We start from the raw sequence: 21,666 nt of genomic DNA, 5'->3' as shown, positions 1-21,666 counted from the left end.
TTACTGGACAAGGAGGATTAAATGGCATAATGCATATAAAAGCATTTGTAATCTTTAATGCACTACAGAAATACAAGGTATTAACACTGTTATGGTTATGATATTGCCTCAAAATGCACAGTAGCAAATTCTAAGCTAAAAAAAAATCCTCCTTGTCTACTTAGAAATCATAAGATTAGGTAGCATTTTTAGAAATGAAATTTTCCCACAGGAGTTTTCACCACTGCCTTTTTCAATTGTTTTGCCACATAATCCAGCCTGCTATAGAAACTGCAAAAATGTAAAAATGGAATATTCAAGCTATAAGTATCTCTTGAGGCTACCATTTTAAAGGCAGATACATCTTCAAATTTTTTTGGCATATCATCAGAACTAAGATGAGATTGTAGGAAACAAAAGGTTTATTCGTAATGGACTGTTTTGTGTGTGTGTGAGGAAGATCAGCCCTGAGCTAACATCTATTGCCAATCCTCCTCCTTTTTTTTCCCTTTTTTCTCCCCAAAGCCCCAGTAGATAGTTGTATGTCGTTGTTGCACATCCTGCTAGTTGCTGTATGTGGGACGCCGCCTCAGCACAGCCGGACAAGCAGTGCGTCAGTGCGCACCTGGGATCCAAACCCGGGGCGCCAGTGGCGGAACACGTGCACTTAACTGCTAGGCCACAGGCCGGCCCCTGTAATGGATTTTTTAGGGGAAAATAATGCTCTTTCCTCAGGCTGAAAAAGTGATTTATACAAATGACAAACATCTTTTTTTTTTTAGATATGAGGACGTCTGAACACTAAAAACACAGAATCCTCTAGAAAATTCAACATTTACGTAAATAACTTAATAATAATGTAATAATGGTATCATTCGTCCCTACATCAATTCGGTCACACTCTCCTAGGGCCACGTCTGGGCCATGACCTCATTTGGCACTGCTCGACCTCAGCAATGTTGCATTTTCATACCCTTATCTTCAAGCATGTCTCGTTTTTCTAGGTCTCACATGACTCATCCCCACATGAATCCTCATATGTCATGGAGATCTCTAGAAGTCTTAGCTTTTAATTTTCTCCTAATATTTTAGGCCCCACTTCCTATCCAAGGCTTTGTCTTGGGACAAAGAAAGAGTCAACTGTTCAAAGAGTGTTTGGATGAGACGAGACTGGTGAGAGCAAGGGAACTAGCTTAGCTATTCTGAGACCATAAAACTCCTTACTTGGCTGGAGATGTGAAACCTGCCTCTTCTCCCAGGCCTGCTATCTCTGATCTCAGAAGATTCCAAAGTCCTAATTGGGAAACTTTAAAAAATCCTATCAGCCAAAATATAGGTTAAAGTTTCTCCAGTTTGATTAAGGTTATTTTATTAGGTGCTAATTATGCAGCAGGTATTTTTCCAGGGATAGAGGATAGAGTAGTTGACAAAACAGATAAAAATCCCTGCCGTTGTGGAGTTTATCTTCTAACACAGATTAGAGAGACAATAAACTGAATGAAGAAGAAAATTACGTAGCATATTAGAAGATAATAAGTGATGTGGACAAAAATAAAGTGGGTAGGGACTGGGGAGTATTATGTTTCAGGTTGGAATGTAGTGGTCAGGGAAGTTTCACTGAGAAGGTAACATCTGAAGGAAGACTTCAGATAAAGAATCCAGCGGTAAGGATGTCTGGTGGAAGATTGTTTCAGCAAAAGGAATCGTAAATGCATAGACCTGAGGTGGAAATGGATTAGGATTTTTTTGAGGAACAGTAAGAAGGCCATTGTGGCTGAAGTGGAGCGAAAGCAGAGGCGAGCAATAGGACCTGGGTAGGGAAGGCAGGGAGGGGGTCATATGTGGGTGTCTGGTAAGACATGGTAAAGACTATGACTTCTACTCTAAATGAAACAGCAAGTCAGTTAAATGGACTTTGAGGCAGAAGGAGGGGTAACCTTGTGTGTTTAGGTTGCCATTTTGAACCAGATCCAAATGTAAGTTTTAAAAGTATTCCTTGTGATAGAACAAAGTATACATTTACCACTAAGATCCTAATTTCACATCTAATCTTTTTTGTTCTAATTTGAGTGTGTGTGTTTTCTCTAATTTGTCTTTGGATCTGAAGATATGAGCAGCCAAGATTATTCAAATGACAATGTAAGAAAAAGAAAATAAGTGAATATGATAAAGACAAAAATATAAAATTTCATTCTAAATGGTCAAATAACAAACTAATCTCATCAAAATGAAGTACCGAAAAGGATACTTGGTATTCACTGTTATACACCAGTGTTTTAGAGATTTAAGTGAATACAATAAGTCAAGAAAATGGCATAATTAATATAAGTAATGGAGATGAAGTAACTCAATTATTTGGGGTTGATAAAATTTTTCCATATCTAGAAAATTCAAAACTCTTGAAAAAAGTTAAAATATTAAATAAGGAATTTGAATTATATAAACATCAAGTTGCTTTTCTGTATATTAGCAATAATTATCTAGAAATTAAAAACATAAGAAACAAAAACTACAAAGCACAATAATAATTCAATAAAAATACAAAATGTTTATAAAGTAATCTATCTTTATGGAAGGATGTGGAAATCTGAATAAAATTCATTCCCTATTTTTGGATTAGAACACCTAACATCATTAAAATTTCAACACTCCAAAAATAATATTTAGAAACCTAATTTTATAGTTAGAAAAATAATGTTATAGTTCTTATGTATGAACAATATTTAAGAAAAATAATAAAATTATGGAAAATAAGAATAATTAGTGTGGCACACCTTACTAGTTATTAAAGTATACTAGAAAGACAGTGTAATAAAAACACTATCTTACTAGCAAAAGATAAGACAAATAGGGGCCTGCCCGGTGGTGCAAGCGGTTAAGTGCGCGCACTCCGCTGTGGCGGCCCGTGGTTTGCCAGTTCGGATCCTGGGCACATACCGACTAAACGCTTGGCAAGCCATGCTGTGGCGGCATCCCATATAAAGTGGAGGAGGATGTTAGCCCCGGGCCAGTCTTCCTCTGCAAAAAAAGAGGAGGATTGGCAGATGTTAGCACAGGGCCAATCTTCCTCACAAAAAAAAGAGAAAAGAATAGACAAATAAAACAATGGTAGGGGCCAGCCCAATGGCGTAATGATGAGGTTTGAGTGCTCCACTTTGGGCGCCTGGGGTTCCCAGGTTCACATCCCAGGCGTGGACCTGCATACTGCTCATCAAGCCATGCTGTGGCGGCATCCCACATATAAAATAGAGAATGATGGGCACAGCAAAAAGAGGAAGATTGGTAACAGATGTTAGCTCAGGGCTAATCTTCCTCGTGAAAAACAAACAAACAAACAAACTAAAACAACGGTACCAAAGAGAGAATCTGAAACTATATGCTAGTATACATAAAATATATAATTTTAAAAATATAAAATTTAATATAAGACGTTTTATTATTATTTCAGTGGGAAAGGATTATTTATTTAATAAATCACACAGACATATCTGAGTATCTACCTTAAAGAAAATAATCCTGGATCTTTTACTACATAGATTTAATTTTTTAAAATTCTGGTTGGATTAAATGAGTGAAGGTCAAAAACAAACAAACAAAATTCTCCTGGTGTTCAGAGAAACTTTTTTGGTCAAAGAAGGAAATCCAGAAGCTATAAAACACCCATATTTGATTATGCACATAAAAGGAGTGACAAAATTTAATATAGAGTCAAAAAAACACAAAGAATTATTTGTGGGGAAATGTGTGTGTCAATGATTATAAGATCAAGAAGAAATGTGAGGAAGAAAACACCCAAGTTATTTGTATTGGTTACCTGGGTGGAAGGGAAGGAGAGGAGTGAGGTAGGATGACAAGTGGTAAGGAAAAAAACAAAAGAGATACTGGGAAAATATTCATTAGCATAACATCTACTTACATTAATACTATACATTAAAAGGATGAATGGGCATATTTCCAAGCCTCAAGGATAAAAAGGCAAATGAAAACAAATATTTGATTTTAAGATTGGATTTTGGAAAATATTCTTCTTGACTTTCTGTAACATCAATACAGTATCTGTAAAAACATACGAAAAATAAACAAATATAAAATCTAGAACAGCGACAGCGTCAAATGCAAGGATGTAAAGCAACAAGAACTCTCATTCATTTCTTGTGGAAATACAAACTGGTAGTCACTTAGAAAGACAGTTGGGCAATTTCTTATAAAACTAAACATACTTTTAGCGGACAATCCAGCAATCACGCTCCTTGGTATTTATTCAAAGGAGTTGAAAACTTTTGTCCACACAAAAAGCTGCACATGTATATCTATAGTAACTTTATTCATAATTGCCAAAACTTGAAAGCAACCAGCTACTAAGGAAGCAACTGTCCTTCAGGAGGTGAATGGATAAATAAACTGTGGTACATCCAGAAGATGGAATATCATTCAGCACTAAAAAGAAATGAGCTATCAAGCCATGAAAAAGTACGGTGGAAACTTAACTGCACATTACTAAGCGATAGAAGCCAATCTGAGAAGGCTACATATTATGTGATTCCAACTCTATGACATTCTGGAAAAGGCAAAACTATGAAGACAGTAAAAAGGGACTAGTGGCAAGGAAGGGATGAATAGGCAGATCACAGAAGATTTTTAGGGCAGTGAAAATACTCCGTATGATACTATAATGATGGATATATGTTATTATACATTTTTCCACACCCATAGAATGTACAACGCCAAGAGTGAACCCTAATGTAAACTATGAACTCTGAGTGATAATAATGTATCAACGTAGGTTCATCAATTGTAACAAATGCACCACTATAGTGGGGGATATTGATAATGGGGGAAGCTGTGCCTGTGTAGGGGCAGGGAGAAAAGGGGAATTCTCTGTACCTTCCTCTCAATTTTGCTATGCACCTAAAACTGCTCTAAAATATAATCTCTTAAAAGAAGTAAACACAAACACATAAGAAAACAGATTGAAAAGTTCAAAAACATTAAGTCGAAAGAGTTTCTATAAATCATGCTGAAAAATAAAGATTTGTATTCACATCTGGATAAGATATTAGAAGACAATAAAGCTTTAAAGTGTTCTGAACAAACAAGTGAACCACTTCTAATCAACATTCACCTTCTTATCTGGCAAGTCTATTGCAAGGTCAGAGTACTGAAGGAACTAAACCTGTTTTCTTTCCCTTTGAAAGGAATTAAATAAAACTTTTGAAGCCTGCCTTTAAAACAGCACAGACATGTGTCCAAACATGCTCATGGTCTCATCACTTTACTAATAACTTGACTTTTCCCATTACAAGTGATCGATTAGTTGATTGCATGGTTAAGCCTCATAGAAAGTGCCTCATTTTTCACTGATGTGTTTTGTGAAGGCCAGAAGCTCACCATTCTGTACTAAAACCTATGAAATAGACATCTCTCATAAAATCATAGGGAGTGTTTCCTAGGGAAATTACCACTGCCCTCTATCATGGCGTTTTGAATTGATTTCCTTGCAGAATGGCATGCATTCATTCTGCTTTTCCACTTTGTAAGAGCCTGAGAAACCTGCCTTTTACTTAGGCTGAGTGGAGTTGGAGAGAACCTTTTTCTACCTCTAAGTAACTGCCATACTTGGTTTTCCTCTGCAGTCACAGTCATTCTCAAATACTTATAATATGTTAGGTACTAGAGGCAAAGATTAATAAACCTTTGCCCACACTTCAAGGAGTGCATATTCTAGTGGAGAAGAGGAAGAAGAAAACAGAAAAATAGGAATGAAAAGTCACAGGGGCTTTAAGAGATCTGTGGAAGTCCTACAAGAGTTCAGGAAGTATTCAAAACTGTTGAAGAATGTCTTACATGATAAACTTGAGTTTCATTGGTAAAAGACAGGGAGATCATTCCAAGGAAAAGAAAGTGTAGGTGATACTGGGAGCCTGGTATGTTTGGGAAATTATAAGCATTTTGATATAGGAAAAGTGAAGACTTGGTAGCAGTGGGAGGGGTATAGAAATGTATCAATTCTGATACTTAGGTGGCATGCACCGGCACAGGTTTACCCATTGGTTATGATTTTCATCATTATAATTGGATGTATGTCTTACCAGTTGTTAAATATTTTAAATCTCACCTCTAAGTATAATTAAAAATGATAGGCAGATTTGACCACATTTCAAAAGGTCGTGTATGTCAAACTAGGGATCTGAATATGAAAGATAAAGGGAGTCAGTTAAGATTAGTATGCAGAAAGATTACATAATTGAATTTGTTTTTTAGAAAAATAACTCTCAGGAAAATAGGGAAGATAGCCAGAGGGAGAAAGACAGGATGAACTTTTAATCCACGTCATCAGCCCAATTTAGCAAATGAGAGGAGTGAAAATAACTTTAGTAGAAAGACTAATATTTACACCCAAACAGTACATTCCTTATTAAATGTAGCACATTCTTTTATTTTAGATAAAATTAAATCACTCAGGATTGAATAAGAAGGTATTTCAAATGCATTGTATGTTCCAATTGCTTTGAACATTATGTTCCAGGAGGCCGAAATCAAAAAAAGCTCCTTTGTTCTTGGTCTCCTCTCCACTGATAAATACAGCACTCAACCTGTACCCCTAACACCGACCAGCACTCCTAGAACTGTCTGATCCCATGACCCAGCAGGGGCCTTAAAACCTTCAGGAAATTGTTGAAAAGAAAGCAGAGTCTAAAATGCAAACCATGACTACTATTGAATAAATATTCAAAGCATAATTCCTAATATGTTGTGTAAGTCAGCAGAGCCATCTTCACAGATGAAAAAAGCTCTAGATCAGGGGTCAGCAAACTTTTTCCTGCAAGGGGCCAGAGAGTAAATAGTTTAGGCTTTATGGAACATACGGTCTCTGTTACAACTACTCAACTCTACCATTGTAGTCCCAAAGCAGCCATAGACATTGTGTAACTGAGTGTGGCTGTTTTCCAATAAAACTTTATTTACAAGAATAGGAGGTGAGCTGGATTTGACCCATGGGCCTTAGTTTGCCAACTACTGATTTAGAATGATTCATCACAGAGTCCTCCAACTGATAGAAACATGTGCATAAGACAGTCACTCCACCAAATCATATTAGTCTTCTGGAAAACAACGGAAGAGCAGATGAATTTCACCTGCTCTCACCATAGAATAATATTCTGTGTTTGTCTTTGTTTCTTCACAGATGTTTGATCATCCTTACAAAGCAACTTTAGCTTTTCCATTTCCTGAAAATGAAATTTTATCAGAATATTTTCATGGAAAAATAATAATGTAGATTGAATATTTCATCTAATCATTGAATTTTTCTGGTTTACAGAATGTTGGATTGCTCTAAGTTTTATTTATCTTACTTTAAAAAAAGAACTCTCTCTTTCAAAATCATCTTTACTATTTTTTTAAAGATTGTTTTAGTAATAGGGAAAATAAATTAATATTTTATACTATACAGATCAAGTTTATTACTGAAATTAAGGATTATCAAAGATTTAGATAGTTTTGCTATAGTGGTTAAGGACACAGGTAATTTCCAGTACCCTCTCTGCCACTTATTACCTGTGTGATTTGAGCAAATTAGTCGTCTCTTTGTGCTTCAGTTTCCTCAGCAACAAAATGAAGTTAATAGTAATAGCTTTCAAATAGGATTGTTATGAAAAGTCAATAAATTAATACATGAATACCAACCAATTAGGACATTGCTTTCCTCCCAGAGAACACTCCATAAATAGCTATTATTATTGTTCAATTATTTTAAAATATCGTCTAGACAAATTTTAGAAGTGCAATCAGTCTTAAAGTTACCAGAACACTTTGAGATGCAGATGCCTGTGAAACACAAGCCCTAGTACACAAGAGGCCTTTGAAGTCATCAGCTGGTTCATCTCTTACACGGGAATTCTTCTCTATCCGATAATATCAAGGCCTTCTGTTCTCCTGGGCATTTCTGGTTATTAGATCCGTAGCACCCTACAAAGCAACTGGTTTCATTTAAACTTCAGCTGCACATCTAGTAAGCATAGTGGCATTGATGAGACAAGTAACATCTCTGAGCTTCAGAGTTTTCATCTGTAAAGTCAAGTTAATATTATCTATCTACTTCTATCTACTTGTGAGAGAGAGAAGAATATATCTCACTCTTCACATTTCAAAAAGGAACATTTCAGAGGGATTTCCACTCTCCTGGAGGGAAAAGCATACAAAGAAAATACACAGCTTTTCCCCACCATCTCCCTCCCTTCTCTCCTGGGAATGAGTGACTTACTTACCTATCTGTTGGGACTGGAGAGAGAGTTGAGCATGTGTGACTCAGTCTCTTCTTTTTACAGAGCAGTCTGTCCTCTGAACCTAAGAGTTTTCCTATTGTCACTCTGAAAGCCATCTTCTAAAGCAGAAAAGTGCTGCTATTGTCCAGCCCTGCCTGTGACTCTGGGGTTGGGAAGCAGTATTAGGCGGTCCATTTGGTCACAGATCAAAGACTTGGTCTCTAATTAGCTGATATACATTAATCTCCATGACTCACCTCTGTTGGTTTTTAATTTGACAACAGGGCTGTTGTTTAATCAAGTTTTAAAACCCTAAGAGTGAGAATTCATAATAATCCTTGATGTGACAGTACATGTAGAAATGTTAAATCTGCTGTTATTTTAAGAACATTTCTCCGTTATAGCATAGCCAGATCTTTCTCTCCCCTTTGTTGGTAACAGATGGAGTAATATAAAATGAAGATAATATATGAAACTGCTTATTAACAGTGTAGTCTTCCTTATTCTCTAACCTCTACTGACAACTTATCAACTCACTGCCACCCCCACACACACATACCACTCCGCCCCACACACACAGGCACACACTCCCTTCTTGCCTCCAAATTTACAAAGAAAAGAGGGGCTATCAAGTGAGTTTCCTATTTTCAAACCTTTAAACATACCTACCTCTGCCCCTGACATATTTTTTTATTTTTGTCCCAATTCCAGAGTTGACCTGCTCAGCTTGCTCCCTCCACCTATGCTTTAAATATCCCCACATTTTAGGGATTTTATATTATTAATTGTCCACTGTCATTAATTAAATTCTCCTATCCTACCTGGATCCTAAAATTAAACCACCAATTAAGCAAACAAACCTCTGTGACTGGCCTCTGTATGCAGTATACAAATTCCATGAATCATAAGAGAAAAATGTAAAGAAAACTTAAAAAAATAAAGTTTGGCATTGTTCAAAATGCCATAAATAAAGTCAAAATTAAATAAGGAGGGAAAATAATTGCTACATAGGTCAATGAACTCCTTCCTTACTTTAGAAAGCGCTTTTATATAAATCAATGAGGAAAAATAAACAGATAAAAATGGACAAAGTGCGTGAATAGGTAGCTTGCAGAAAAGATAAATATATTATTATTTATTGACATATGAAAGATATACAATCTCACTCATAATTAAAGAACTACAAATTAAAACATAATGATGCCAATTTTCACCTACAAGGTTAGAAAATACTAAATAATTTAATAATACCTTGTGTTGATGCAGATGTAGAAATATAAGTACTTCTCACTGCCTAGTTTTGTTCACCATTTATTTTTCACGATCATAAGTTACATTTTTTGAAAAATAAAAATACTATATTAAAAAAACTTCTCGGGGCCGGCCCGGTGGCGCAAGCGGTTAAGTGCGCGCGCTCCGCTGCGGCGGCCCGGGGTTCGCTGGTTCGGATCCCGGGCGCGCACCGACGCACTGCTTGGTAAGCCATGCTGTGGCGGCGTCCCATATAAAGTGGAGGAAGATAGGCACAGATGTTGGCCCAGGGCCGTCTTCCTCAGCAAAAAAAGAGGAGGACTGGCGGATGTTAGCTCAGGGCTGATCTCCTCACAAAAAAAAAAAAAAAAAAAAAAAAAAAAAAACTTCTCGATCTCATTTTTCCTCAAGATATAGTTTTATCATTCTCCACTCCTTATTAGTATAACTTCCCAAAAGAATGATTTACACGCCGAGTTTTTTTTCTCACCTCCTACTAACTTCTTAGCCTCTTCATTCTGAATCTGCTTTTCTTTCTCCATTCAGCCATCTCTTGCTAAATCATCAATTACTTCCACCTCAATAAATCCAAAGGCCCTTTCAGCATTATTTTATCTTGATCTAGAATCATTTGACACTGGTGTTCCCTCCTTTAAACAATCTCTTCCATTGGCTGGGATGATACAACATTCTCTGGGGTTTCCTTCTATATCTCTGGATTTGCCTTCTATCTCCTTTCATAGTGCATCTTTTTTCCAACCGTTACATTTTGAGGTTCCTCAAAGCCAAGGTTTTAGACTTCCTCTCTCTTTCTCTCTCTCTCTCTTTTTTTTTTTTCTGGTGAGGAAGATTAGCCCTGAGCTAACATCTGTTGGCAATCTTCCTCTTTTTGCTGAGGAAGATTGGCCCTGGGCTAACATCCGTGCCCACGTTCCTCTACTTTATATGTGGGATGCCTGCCACAGCATGGCTTGATAAGTGGTGCATAGGTCTGTGCCTGGGATCCGAACCCACGAAACCCAGGCCTGGGCCACCAAAGCAGAGTGCACAAACTTAACCGCAGGGCCAGCCCCAAGAATTCCTCGCTTTTAATCCTACACACTCATGTCTTCTTTTAATAAATCTAAATTATTCAGATGATTCACTCATTTTTATTTGGCAGACTATATTTCTCTTTTGAGTTCCAGACTCACATATTCTCCTGCTTTCTTGGCTATTTTTATGTTTGAAATGCACATTAGCTCAACTTATCCAAAACTAAACTCATGATCTACTCTCTACCTCATACCTGATTCTTTTCCAATTGTCTTCATCTCAGTAAAGGTACCATCACTCATCTTGCCTTAGTCCATGAAAGTATCATTTTTGTTACGGATGCTGGTTCCCCTGTATCTACCTTACTTCTTCTAATCCATAATCCATACCCCAGAGTTATCTTTTAGAAAATCACACATATCATATTCTTACCCCCACAAAAAAAGGCCTTCTCCAAAATACTATAAGGCTGAAAAGAAAATATTGTCTCCTAGGCTCCTCTCCAAACTTCGTCACACATGCTCCCCTTACTTTCTGTGCTCAACCCATATGGTTCAGAGAGTTTTGCATATGGTCTGAGGCAGGTACATCTAAACAACTGGCTGTTTATAGACTGAACATTATGCAGTTAGTCTGGTCTTCCCAACTCAGATGTAGATAAGCAGTAAAACAATTTCAGGCAAAGTGGGACAATGTTTGACTGGCTTTATTTGTATTATAAATTCATCACAAAAATCTCAACAATTTTCAAGGCATTTTGCTAAGTTTGTTTAATTTTCAAAGAATAACCTAAAAACAACAAAAACAAAAATAAAGCAAAATTAAACTGAGTTTATCAGTTTAAGCGTAGAAAGTGCAGAAACATTTATGTTGCTAAAAGACTTCTCTCTTTGTGATACTTAGAATGGCAACTAGGATAAGAAGCTGGTGCGCTCTTGTCTAGTCATTTAACCTTTTTGAGTCTCAATTTTCTTTCTTATAAAATGGGGATATTATTAACAAACTCAAACTCATCTAAAACTTGATATATCCAATATTGCTTAGGGCATTAAATTTCTCTCTCTCCTCTCATCATCTCCTCTCCTCCCCTGCTCTCTTCCTCTTCTCCCCACTCACCTTCCCTCTCTCCTTATCTCCTGGAATATAACAAGAATTCAATGAAAATAACTTTTTTTCACATTACAATTAAATGTCACCACATGGCCCAGTGGAAGACAAGTATACTTGTTTTCAAAAGGCTTTAATTTGGCATAAATACTCTGGTGATATGCAAGGATAAAGACTAATATCTACCTCTAGGTAATAGCTACTAACTATCATGGTTTTAGTAGAACAATTGTTTGTAATTTTATCCACAAAGATATTTATTAGAGTGAGCTCTTGTCCTTTCCATTTTGAAAAATATTGATGTAGAGTGACCTTCTACTAAGAAAAACTGGTTATAATTCCCAAATCCAATCATGCACCACATAACGATTATTCAAAGATGGACCACATAAATGATGGGGAACCTGTAAGATTAGTACCATATAGTCTAGGTGTGTAGTAGGATACATCATCTAGGTTTGTGTAAGTACAATAAGGGAGGAAGAAATTTTCTTCTACTCTTCTAGGTTTTTCTCGCTGGTCTAAGGATTAAATTGACCTGAGACAGATTAACAGGAGAAAAACAAACAAAAGTTTAATAACATGTATACACGGGAGAAACCCAGGAAAACCGAGTAACTTGCCAGAATGGCTGAAGCCCTCACCTTAACTACCATCCTCAGCTAAAGACAAAAGAAGATGTTGAGGGTAGAGACAGTCAGGGACTTCAAAGGGAAGGAACGCAATTCACAGGTAGATGAAAATGAGTAAACGTTTGGAAAACAAACAAAAACGTTTGTTTGGCCATACAGAAACAGAAGAACACAGAGGGAACCCAACAAAGAGGGTTTTCTAGGTTCCTCCCTGTCTACCATCTAGTTCATGTTATGCTAAGGTGAGAGCTTGCTTCCTGAGACAGATGTTTTTATCTGAATTCTCTTAGGCAGTTAAGGAGGAGGTAACAAGAAAAACTTTCAGAGTCTTTTGTTTCTTAAAAATAATCAGCCTAAAATAATCTTCATGTTAAAGAGACACATTTTGAGGCTGCAAATTGTGCTGCTCTTCAGCATACTTCTATGATGTTCACACAACGATGAAATCACCTAATGACACATTTCTCAGAACACATCCCCATTGCAAAGCAATGAAGCAAAGTTTTGAAATTTAAGTACATTTCCTCTTGTGGCTGGTACCATTCATCATATTGAAGGACAGAGATTCTTAATTCAAATAGATAAATAGTCTTAGTTTAATCATAGATGAGATAAAACGATCTTTAAATAGTTAATTTGCTAAAAATTGGTCCTTGTTTCCAAGTTCATATTCAGTTTTATAACTTGTAAATAATGTATCTCAAGTAATATTTTCCCAGGTCAAGAACTACTGTATCCATTCTAGAAAAATAAGCCCCTTTACAAATGTAATTACTGTTCAGATTATTGATCCCATCCTGCTGTCAGGGCCAAAGTGTTTAGCAAGATCATTTCAGGGACCTGGACAGTACATTTTTATTGGCAATGAGCTAGCAGATTACCCAGAGCTCCAATGAGAAGACCCAGTGGCCAGGTCTATATCACTCTAACATTCTACTGATGTGCAGCACAGATGGTGAGACATGTTGACGGATGAGGTTGTCTCAGCAGCAGAGTTACCTTAGTCCTGCCAAATATTTTAGTTGAATGACCTATTAAACATGGTTGTCCCAAGGCAGGTGGAGAGATTTATAAGTAACTAGAGCTGTTAAATGTGGGACCCTCTAGAAAGTTCTGAATATAGATTCTTTTCTCATAACTTTGACTGCTAGTTTCTAAGAACCATCCATCGAAGTTTGAGTTGGGGGTGGAGGGAAGGAAGGAGCATAAAGAGAGATTGGGAGAATATATGCAAACAAAATAATCTTAAAATACTAAGAGGAGTTATAGGGTGAATTGAATAGGAGTTTTTAGGAGGGAACATTAATATAAAAATGCTAACTTAAGTTCGTATTATCTAGGATAGTTTCTTTATACACCCAGGATCTATGAAGAACCAGGGTTTGCTATCAGATTATAACTTCTCTCCTGTTTCTATTCTCAGGAGACAGGCTAGTACTGAAAAGCGCTGGATTATAAATCACGGTAATTGGGCTCTTGTGTCACCTTGACCATGTCCTCCAGAGTTTTGGGGTCTCAGATTCCTCACTTGTAAATTTAGAGTGAGTAGATGGTCTAAGTTCTCTCTCACAACTATTAAATTTTGCTTTTCTGCTCACGTCCCTAGACCTCCACTTCTGTGGACAGGAATACTTTAAACTTACTGAGAAGCAGTAGAACATAGCACTAAATGCTCAGTCTCTGAAGTTACACAGACTTAACCTTAACTTTGCCCTCATCACATACACCTATATAACCTTCTCCATATCACTATTATTCAATATTTACTGAGTCTTAGAATCCTTGTTTATAAAATGGAGACGATCATAGTACTCAACATGCAAGTTGTTCTTAGATGTATTTATTTTTTTATAGCACTTATTACTAACTTCTATCTAACTTATCATCTGTGAGGTCCATAGGGTCCATAAGGGTAGTGATTATTGTCTGTTTTATTCACTGATGTATCTCAAGCATCTTAACATATGGTAGCCACTCAATATTTGTCAAATGAATAATTAAATGAAACAATGCACGTAAAGTGCTTAGTGTGGTAATTGGCGTACAGCATTTGATAAATGATCCTATAAACGGTCCTGATAAATGGTTTTATCACAGTGCCATTTCACTGTGAAGAAGTAGGAATGGAAAAAGCAGGGATGTTTCAAAGAGAAGATGAAGGGGATTGAGGACCATTGTCATTTTCAACTATTTGTTACTTTCAAAGAAAAGAATATGATCCAAGAGGTGGAAACTATACGGAGACGTTTTTAATATCCAGAGTAAGGAAGACTTTTCTGACAAAATAGCTCAAAGATGAAACGAACCGGTGCTTAAGTGAATGTTGAATTATTATCAACCAATAAATGAAGGGATTAAGAAATCTAATCAAAGGTTATGAATCTATTATTCCATGAATTAAATTATTTGGAGAGAACTTATAAATAGCATATACAGAATAAATTTAAAAATATACAAAATATTGAATTTTGGCTTGGTGGCGCTGCTGGCAATAAAAATACAGACAGAAAATGGCAAATATAGTAAACACAAATCTATTTTCCTTGTGTACATATGATCAAAAACCATTTACTTGTTGGCAAATCATATGGCTGAAAAACAAATGCTGATAATTTGTCTTACTAATGTTGGCAAAGCATCAGACAGGAACTACAGAATCCCTTATCCTCTATCAGAAAAACAGGACTATTTAAAGCCAGCTTCTTTCTTTCCTGTTCTTTTAACCCCAGTGGTAACACTGAACTTTGGAATTCAAGAATATTGGCAGTGGGAATGTTCCTGGGTTTTGTGAAACCAGCCGGTACATCACTCTTGCCAACTAGGGATGATTTTAGACAAAATGTATGACATCGATGAAAAAGGAATCTCACTCAATATCACTTTTATGAAGGATAGTGGACCTGATACTAAAATAGTCCCATCAATCTACTGCCATCAGATCAGACAGCAAAGAATTAGGGACATAAAGTGGCTATCATAAAATGTAGCCAAAGTGGCTATCATAAAATGTAGCCAAGCAGGAGCTAAGTCTGATCACAGAAAGTCAGTTAAGCATTTGGAAAATAAAGGAAGCATGTTTTCTTTAACGAGCCATCAAAAGTTAATAACAAGTGAGTTGGCTTTCTATTTTTTCTATTTTGGAGAGTAATAGTGAGAAAGATGCAGTGGTTCTGAAGGTTTTCTCTATTCTTTAAATTGGCTGCCTATTGAGAAAAGATGTGTGATACATGACAGTTTTGAGAGGTATGGAATGGTGAACTGCATTCACACATGGTCTCCTCTTACTGATTGTGATGGTTAATTTTATGTGACAACTTGATTGGATCATGGGGTGCCCAGATATGTCTATGAGGGTGTTTCTGGATGACATTAACATTTTTATCTGTAGACTGAGTAATGCAGATTGTTCTCCCTAATGTGAGTAGGCCTCATCCAATCAATTGAAGACCTGAATAGAACAAAAAGTCTGAATAAGAGGGACCTCTTCCTACACGACTGCTTGAATTGGGACATTCATCTTTTCTGACCTTCAGACTTGAACTGAAACATTGGCTCTTCTTGGGTCTCAAGCCTGCCAGCTTTCAGACCAGAACTACACCATTGGCTCTCCTGGGTCTCTCTCTATCTATATATATACACATACACACATTCTTGCTTCTGTTTCTCTGGAGAACTTTAACTAATATACTGATTCAACAGCATCAGCAGGGAATGAGCTGAGTTGTGCCAATCAAGTGGATTATCCAGATAATTAAAGTCAACCCCCTGTAAAAGTCAATCTTTTAGAAACTTGTCAGGTAACAATGTGGGTGATCAGGCAATGTAATAACACTTTTGTATTATAAAATAATAAGGCAATTTTCCAATGCTTTTAAAAATTAGTTCTAAAAGCAATTCCTCACTTTCAAACTCCAAATTCTATGATTCTGTATTATAAAAAAACTCATGTAGCCTTTCTCAAAATCAGTTTCAAAAGCAACAGCAAAAAGTTTAAAATGTGTTTACTTCCCAAGTGAATTAAGCAAGTATTTAAGAATCCATCTCATTTCCTTACAGTCATTTTTTTTTGAGCACTTAACAACTCATCATTTTCATGTGTTGATTCCTGTTATCATCATTAATCAGCACGTGGCATATCTACTTATTTTCCATGATTATCTTTAGGCTCTGCTGTTTTATGATATTTAAGCTCTACTTCCACTACACAGATTAAGCTTCAGAGCATCTGTCCTTATGCAGCACAACATACCCTTGGATGCTGCCAAATTCCTGGCATTACCTCCGTGTGAATTTTCTCATTGTCACTCACCTGCCCAGAAGCAGAAATTCTCCTGCCAGACCCAGGCGCCTCATGGCCATCAGCAGACCTCTCACCGTCATGCCCTCACAGAAGCAGGCCACCACCCGGGCCTTGGGCAAGTGACTCGTGAGCTTCTTCAGCAGCTTATCGAAGCTCTGCTCCCCCGCATTGCTGTAGATTTTATAAGAGTGAGCGATGCAAATCCCTTCCTTGGCTGACATATCTTTGAAAGCTTCCATCCCACTTTCTCCATAGTTGCCTGTGTGAAAACATAGATAAGCAGAGGGGTAGTGAAATGAGAGTGTGGGATTCATTGGCTACAATTAGAATGCAGAAGTGCTGGGAGCGCGAAGGTCACTTGGTAGCGTTGCACTTGGAACCCAAAGACCTGAATGAGCTTTTGCTCTTTCACTGACTTGCTCAGTGAATTGCACTGATTTGGGGCAATTTACAATGGGAATACATTATACATATATGCATTGAACTTTTTAAAAATTTTCACTGAGAAGAGAGAATAATATAAAAAGTACAAGTAATTTAGCTCCCCCCTTGACTCAAAAAAGCTCATATTCTAGTGTAAGATGATGGAAGACATTTATCTGCTATTTTTTCATTCTATCTCGCTTGCCTTTGCTTCTCATTATATGATCATCTCACTCCATTGATTCTGGTTTTTCTGTTTGAAGAGATAGTACATGTGTGTAACACATATATTTTATATAGTATAGATGTTGTCATATAAATATCTTATAGAGTATTATATTTTTATAGGATATTATGCATATTATATTTCATTAATAATCATGAGAATTTATGGTTTTATCTCAACTGAAAAATCCAGATCCTTGACTGAGATTTTAGTCTTGTAACAAATAAATGTATAAACTTATGAAAGATATTTAAATTTCATTCTATACAACCACAGAGAAGTTAGTGATAGGGAGGAATAATTCCGAAGTCCTTTGCAAAATTTGGGGGCTAGAGACTGAAGCTGGTGTTTTTAAAATTAATGGGGATCAATGTTGACAACCAACCATATTCCAGGAAGTGTACCAAGATCTTTATACATGATCTCATTTAACTCTCACAATAATATACTGAGGTATGCCTTATGACCTCCATTCTACAGGTGAGGTAGTTAGGTTTACAATTGCCCAGAGTTCCATACCCAGTAAGCGGAAGGCTGCACTCCATTCATTGATCTAAGAGTGCAGATTCTGCTCCCTCCACGTTTCTATGGATGACTTTTAGGAAACTCAGAAGCCAAATTATATCTGCATTTCTCTTTCCCATTTAAAAGTCATGATACTTCAATTTTAGATATTTTTGGAGACTTTTAAGGCTCTATAAATTATACCAGGCTCATTTTCTGAGTTTTCAAAAGATTAAGTGGGTGAGGGGGATTGATTTGAAGAATACAGGAGACTATTACAAGACAACCAAGCTGTGGGACATGTAAGGGCGTAAGTGGTGTAACAGTCAACTAGACCTGGGAATTGGAATAGCATGAGGAGCAGCAGATCTTCACTGAATAAGGGTGTGCAAGACATTCAGTTGCATAGATTTCATTATATGACTGTAATAGAGATAACACAAATAACTATGTCACATTTTGGTTTTTGGAAAGTTACCTCATCTATATTAGCTCACTGCTCCTTACACCAATTCTGTGATAAAGGTAATATTACCTTCTCCTCACAGAAGTTCACCTTGAGCAAGGAGGTGGCAGAGTCTCGGTTTGAACATGTATCTGCTCACTCCTGGCCTGGCGTGTGCTCCGCTATAGCACAGGGGCTTTGCTGTAAATGAGATCCCCAGACTTAGAGGGTGGATATTTGTGTTGTTTTCTCTCCATGAACAAACTGTAAAGGGCAAAGCAGAGCAGGCCAGCTTGAGACCCAGCCAACAACACTTGTGGGCCAGCTGCATCTTTCCTCCTTCTCCAGAATTAAAACAAAAAGAAGCCTCTATGATGATGGCAGGTGGGCAATGTAGTTATTTTGCAATTAACAAAGTTTAAAGGGCTCTCTCTGAAAAATGTGCCAAGGGGCCTAAATTACTAGTTTTATACTAATCTGAGTAATCTATTATTCTCTGATTTATTTTTAGCCGACTCTATTTTTCAACCTACTCTCTTGTATTTAATGCTTTGATTAATGCTGAGATATTTGCATAAATAATTTGAAATTACGTACATAGTGTTTGTGACGGCAATAATGGAAATTCTCAATACATTCACAATTAAACAAACAAACCAGAAATCTGGCAAATTCATCATCTTTAGCACCTCTCCTAATACCTTTGTTTTAGTATTGTTTTTGTTTATACAGTAAATTATATAGAAGCAGCTTGTAATATGGAGAGAACTTTGTTATTTGAGATCTGAGTTCAAATTTAGTTCGGATAGTTTCTCTAAATCAGCTTTCTCACTTGAGAATCAGAGGTAACACTATTGAATATATGGGTATTTTGTATATTATATTTAACATACGCAAAATATCTGATGGGTAGCCTGAACCCAATTAATTGCACCTATTGGGATTATAAAGAATATTCTAGGCATAGTTAAGCTGCTCTCTACTGGAGCATCTAAAACAAATAATGAAGCAAATGGCATTAATAATGAACATTAGACAAAAGAATAGGCTTAAACTAGCAGAGGGAAATACGATTTTCTCAGAGCAAAGCCCAAGCAATACTATTTAAAATTAAAATAGGAAACAGTTTTAATATATGTGTGACATAAAAATTCTGCAGAATAATAATTTTGATTTAATAAAAGAAACCCACTGCAAACTGGGGATTAAAAATGGGAATATGTATTCCACATATCCCAAGAAAACTGGGAAACCTGACGTGTTGAAATTTTCAGTAGTTGATATAAAAACTGTATTCTGGAATTACATATTTAAAAATAAAGGAGGAACTATAAAAAAAAAGTTCATAGGCTTCTCAAAGAAAATGAAATAGATTTCCAGCAGTGTATAGAATGAGGTAAAAGCTGGGGAAGCAAAGATTTATTTATCCAGCAGAGAAAAATGATTGAGAAAGGAAGATATGGGTAAAATATGAGACTAACATGTGGCTTCATTTTAAGTAACTGGTGGAAGTAAGAAGGAATCCATCAGATCTTCTTCTTCTAGTAGCAGAGGGTTTGTGATTTGGAATTATGAGAAGAAAATGTAGTTATAGCCTGACGTGACTCTTACTCTTAGCTCACACTATTTTTAGTTATAATGATGTAAATTTAATTATTGATTGTCAACTTTAAGAATCCACATATACACAAAGTGAAACGCTCATTATGCAATATAATATATCTGTTATGAACCTTTACAATGAAAATTGAAGAGAAAGATGATAGGTTGAGAGGTGGAAGCAGGGAGAGCTGACGGGAATGGGGAGAATATTAAAAACCCTCACTCACAATTTGGAAGTCAAGATATACAGAAAACAAAAGAGATATGATTAAGGAAATTATCTGAAGCTAGAAAAATAAATGAGGAGTAATCTAATAATATAATTATATTAAGAAAAGAAATGAGACGATACATGAGTTGAGATAATGTCTGTTGTCCATAAATTTAGACATTAAAAAAAAAGTAAGAATGTAGCCATGCCACTTAGAGATTTGGAGGTGAAAACCAGAAAAAAAAACAAGAAACCTAAAATGCGCTTTTTACTTTAAGCCCTTCTGCACTATTTAATTTTGAAAAATATGAAAATACAAGTTTGATGAAAAATTTTAAATAATGTACTTAAAAGTTATTGAAATTGGAGAGTAGATACAGAAAATTTTAAATGAAATGCCAAGTGAACATCACTGAATAAAGAAATTCAGTATGTTGATATTGAGGATAAAATTTTCCTATAATTTGCTTGAATCAAATGTAAAAAAGTACTATTATTAGTTTATAATTTTTAGATTACTTCCTATGTTTCTGGTGAGATACACCCACATGCAATAATTCTTATACTATCTGTATAACGAAAATAACTTGGGAATTTGTGGGTAGCTAATTTTGTAAATAGCATAGGGCAAAATTAATTAGAATCAAATTTTATTTCAAATGATTACTTAGCATTTTGTTTGGTTCTAAGTTTCTATCATATCAGTTGGATTTGGCTACATTGTTTTCCAAAGCTGTTTAATTTGTACATTTTTTTTTTCCATTTCAGCCACAGAGTGGGGGCCTAATGCATGCAAATGTAAAATAGGACCAAGGTTATTCTTTTTCTTATAACATGAAAGACAGCAATCCTGAAGCCCACGGTAGAAGGCTTAATTCACATTTATTCTAAGAGTAGGTGCTCTACTTAAGATCTTGTGAGTCATTTCTAGTATACCAGAAGACTTTAGAATGGAAGTGGTTTCCATAAGATGTGACATATCTAAATGAAAACAGAAAAGTCCAGCTAATTCTCCTTCCTCCTGTCGAATGACTTTCTACTTACTGATCCTTCAATTTCAAGTTCAAGAAATTCCTCTGCAAAGTCTTCTCTAAGCTTCCTATGCATCCCTTCCTTTGTGCCTCATTACAATAGAAAATTGTGTTTACTTGCCTCTGCTCCTACAAGACAGTTTACCCCTTCAGGATACGTTATTCACTTTTGTATTCCCAATTCCTCACAGGGGCCTGGAAGATAACTAACACAAGTTGAATAAAAGAATAAATAAATGAATGAGCAGCACAAAGTAATCAACACCTGAGAGGAATTTGCCAGATGAAAATAATTGTCCAATTGATTATCAATCTGCAATCAGAGCTGCAACATTTTTGCCTGGAATGTATTGCTCTAACAAGCGATTACATAACATTCCACTTAACACTTGAAGAACAGAATTGCGCAATAGTCAAAACACCTGGTTTTTTTTTTTTTTCCCTAAAAACTTCAGTGTTCCCCTGGAGAATAGCAGATTCTAATATTTCAGCCTCAAATACTATTTAAAGCTAGTGCCCTTCACTAGTACTCTTTGACCGGGATTGTGTCAGCTGGGATCTGAAAGTACGTGCCTCCATTTGCGTCTACAAAGTACAAATTGAAACTAAGACTTGCTAAAGAATAACTTTAAATCTTTCTTCTAACCTGAGAGAGA

General features: G+C 36.2%; 1 protein-coding gene across 3 annotated transcripts in view; it reads right to left on the bottom strand.

Moving 5' to 3' along the window:
- Positions 1 to 21,666, bottom strand: part of GRM5 (glutamate metabotropic receptor 5) — a 543,453-nt gene that overhangs the window by 280,342 nt on the left and 241,445 nt on the right. For all 3 annotated transcript variants that reach the window (XM_058545440.1, XM_058545438.1, XM_058545439.1), the window contains one exon: positions 16,578 to 16,827. In XM_058545440.1, the coding sequence (XP_058401423.1) occupies positions 16,578 to 16,827 (250 nt within the window). The remainder of the gene's footprint in view (positions 1 to 16,577; positions 16,828 to 21,666) is intronic.

Source organism: Diceros bicornis, chromosome 7, assembly GCF_020826845.1.
Source record: "Diceros bicornis minor isolate mBicDic1 chromosome 7, mDicBic1.mat.cur, whole genome shotgun sequence".
In the NCBI taxonomy this organism is placed as follows: Eukaryota; Metazoa; Chordata; class Mammalia; order Perissodactyla; family Rhinocerotidae; genus Diceros; species Diceros bicornis.
The sequence above is the reverse complement of the archived record's forward strand: the minus strand, read 5'-3'. Positions and strand labels throughout refer to the sequence as shown.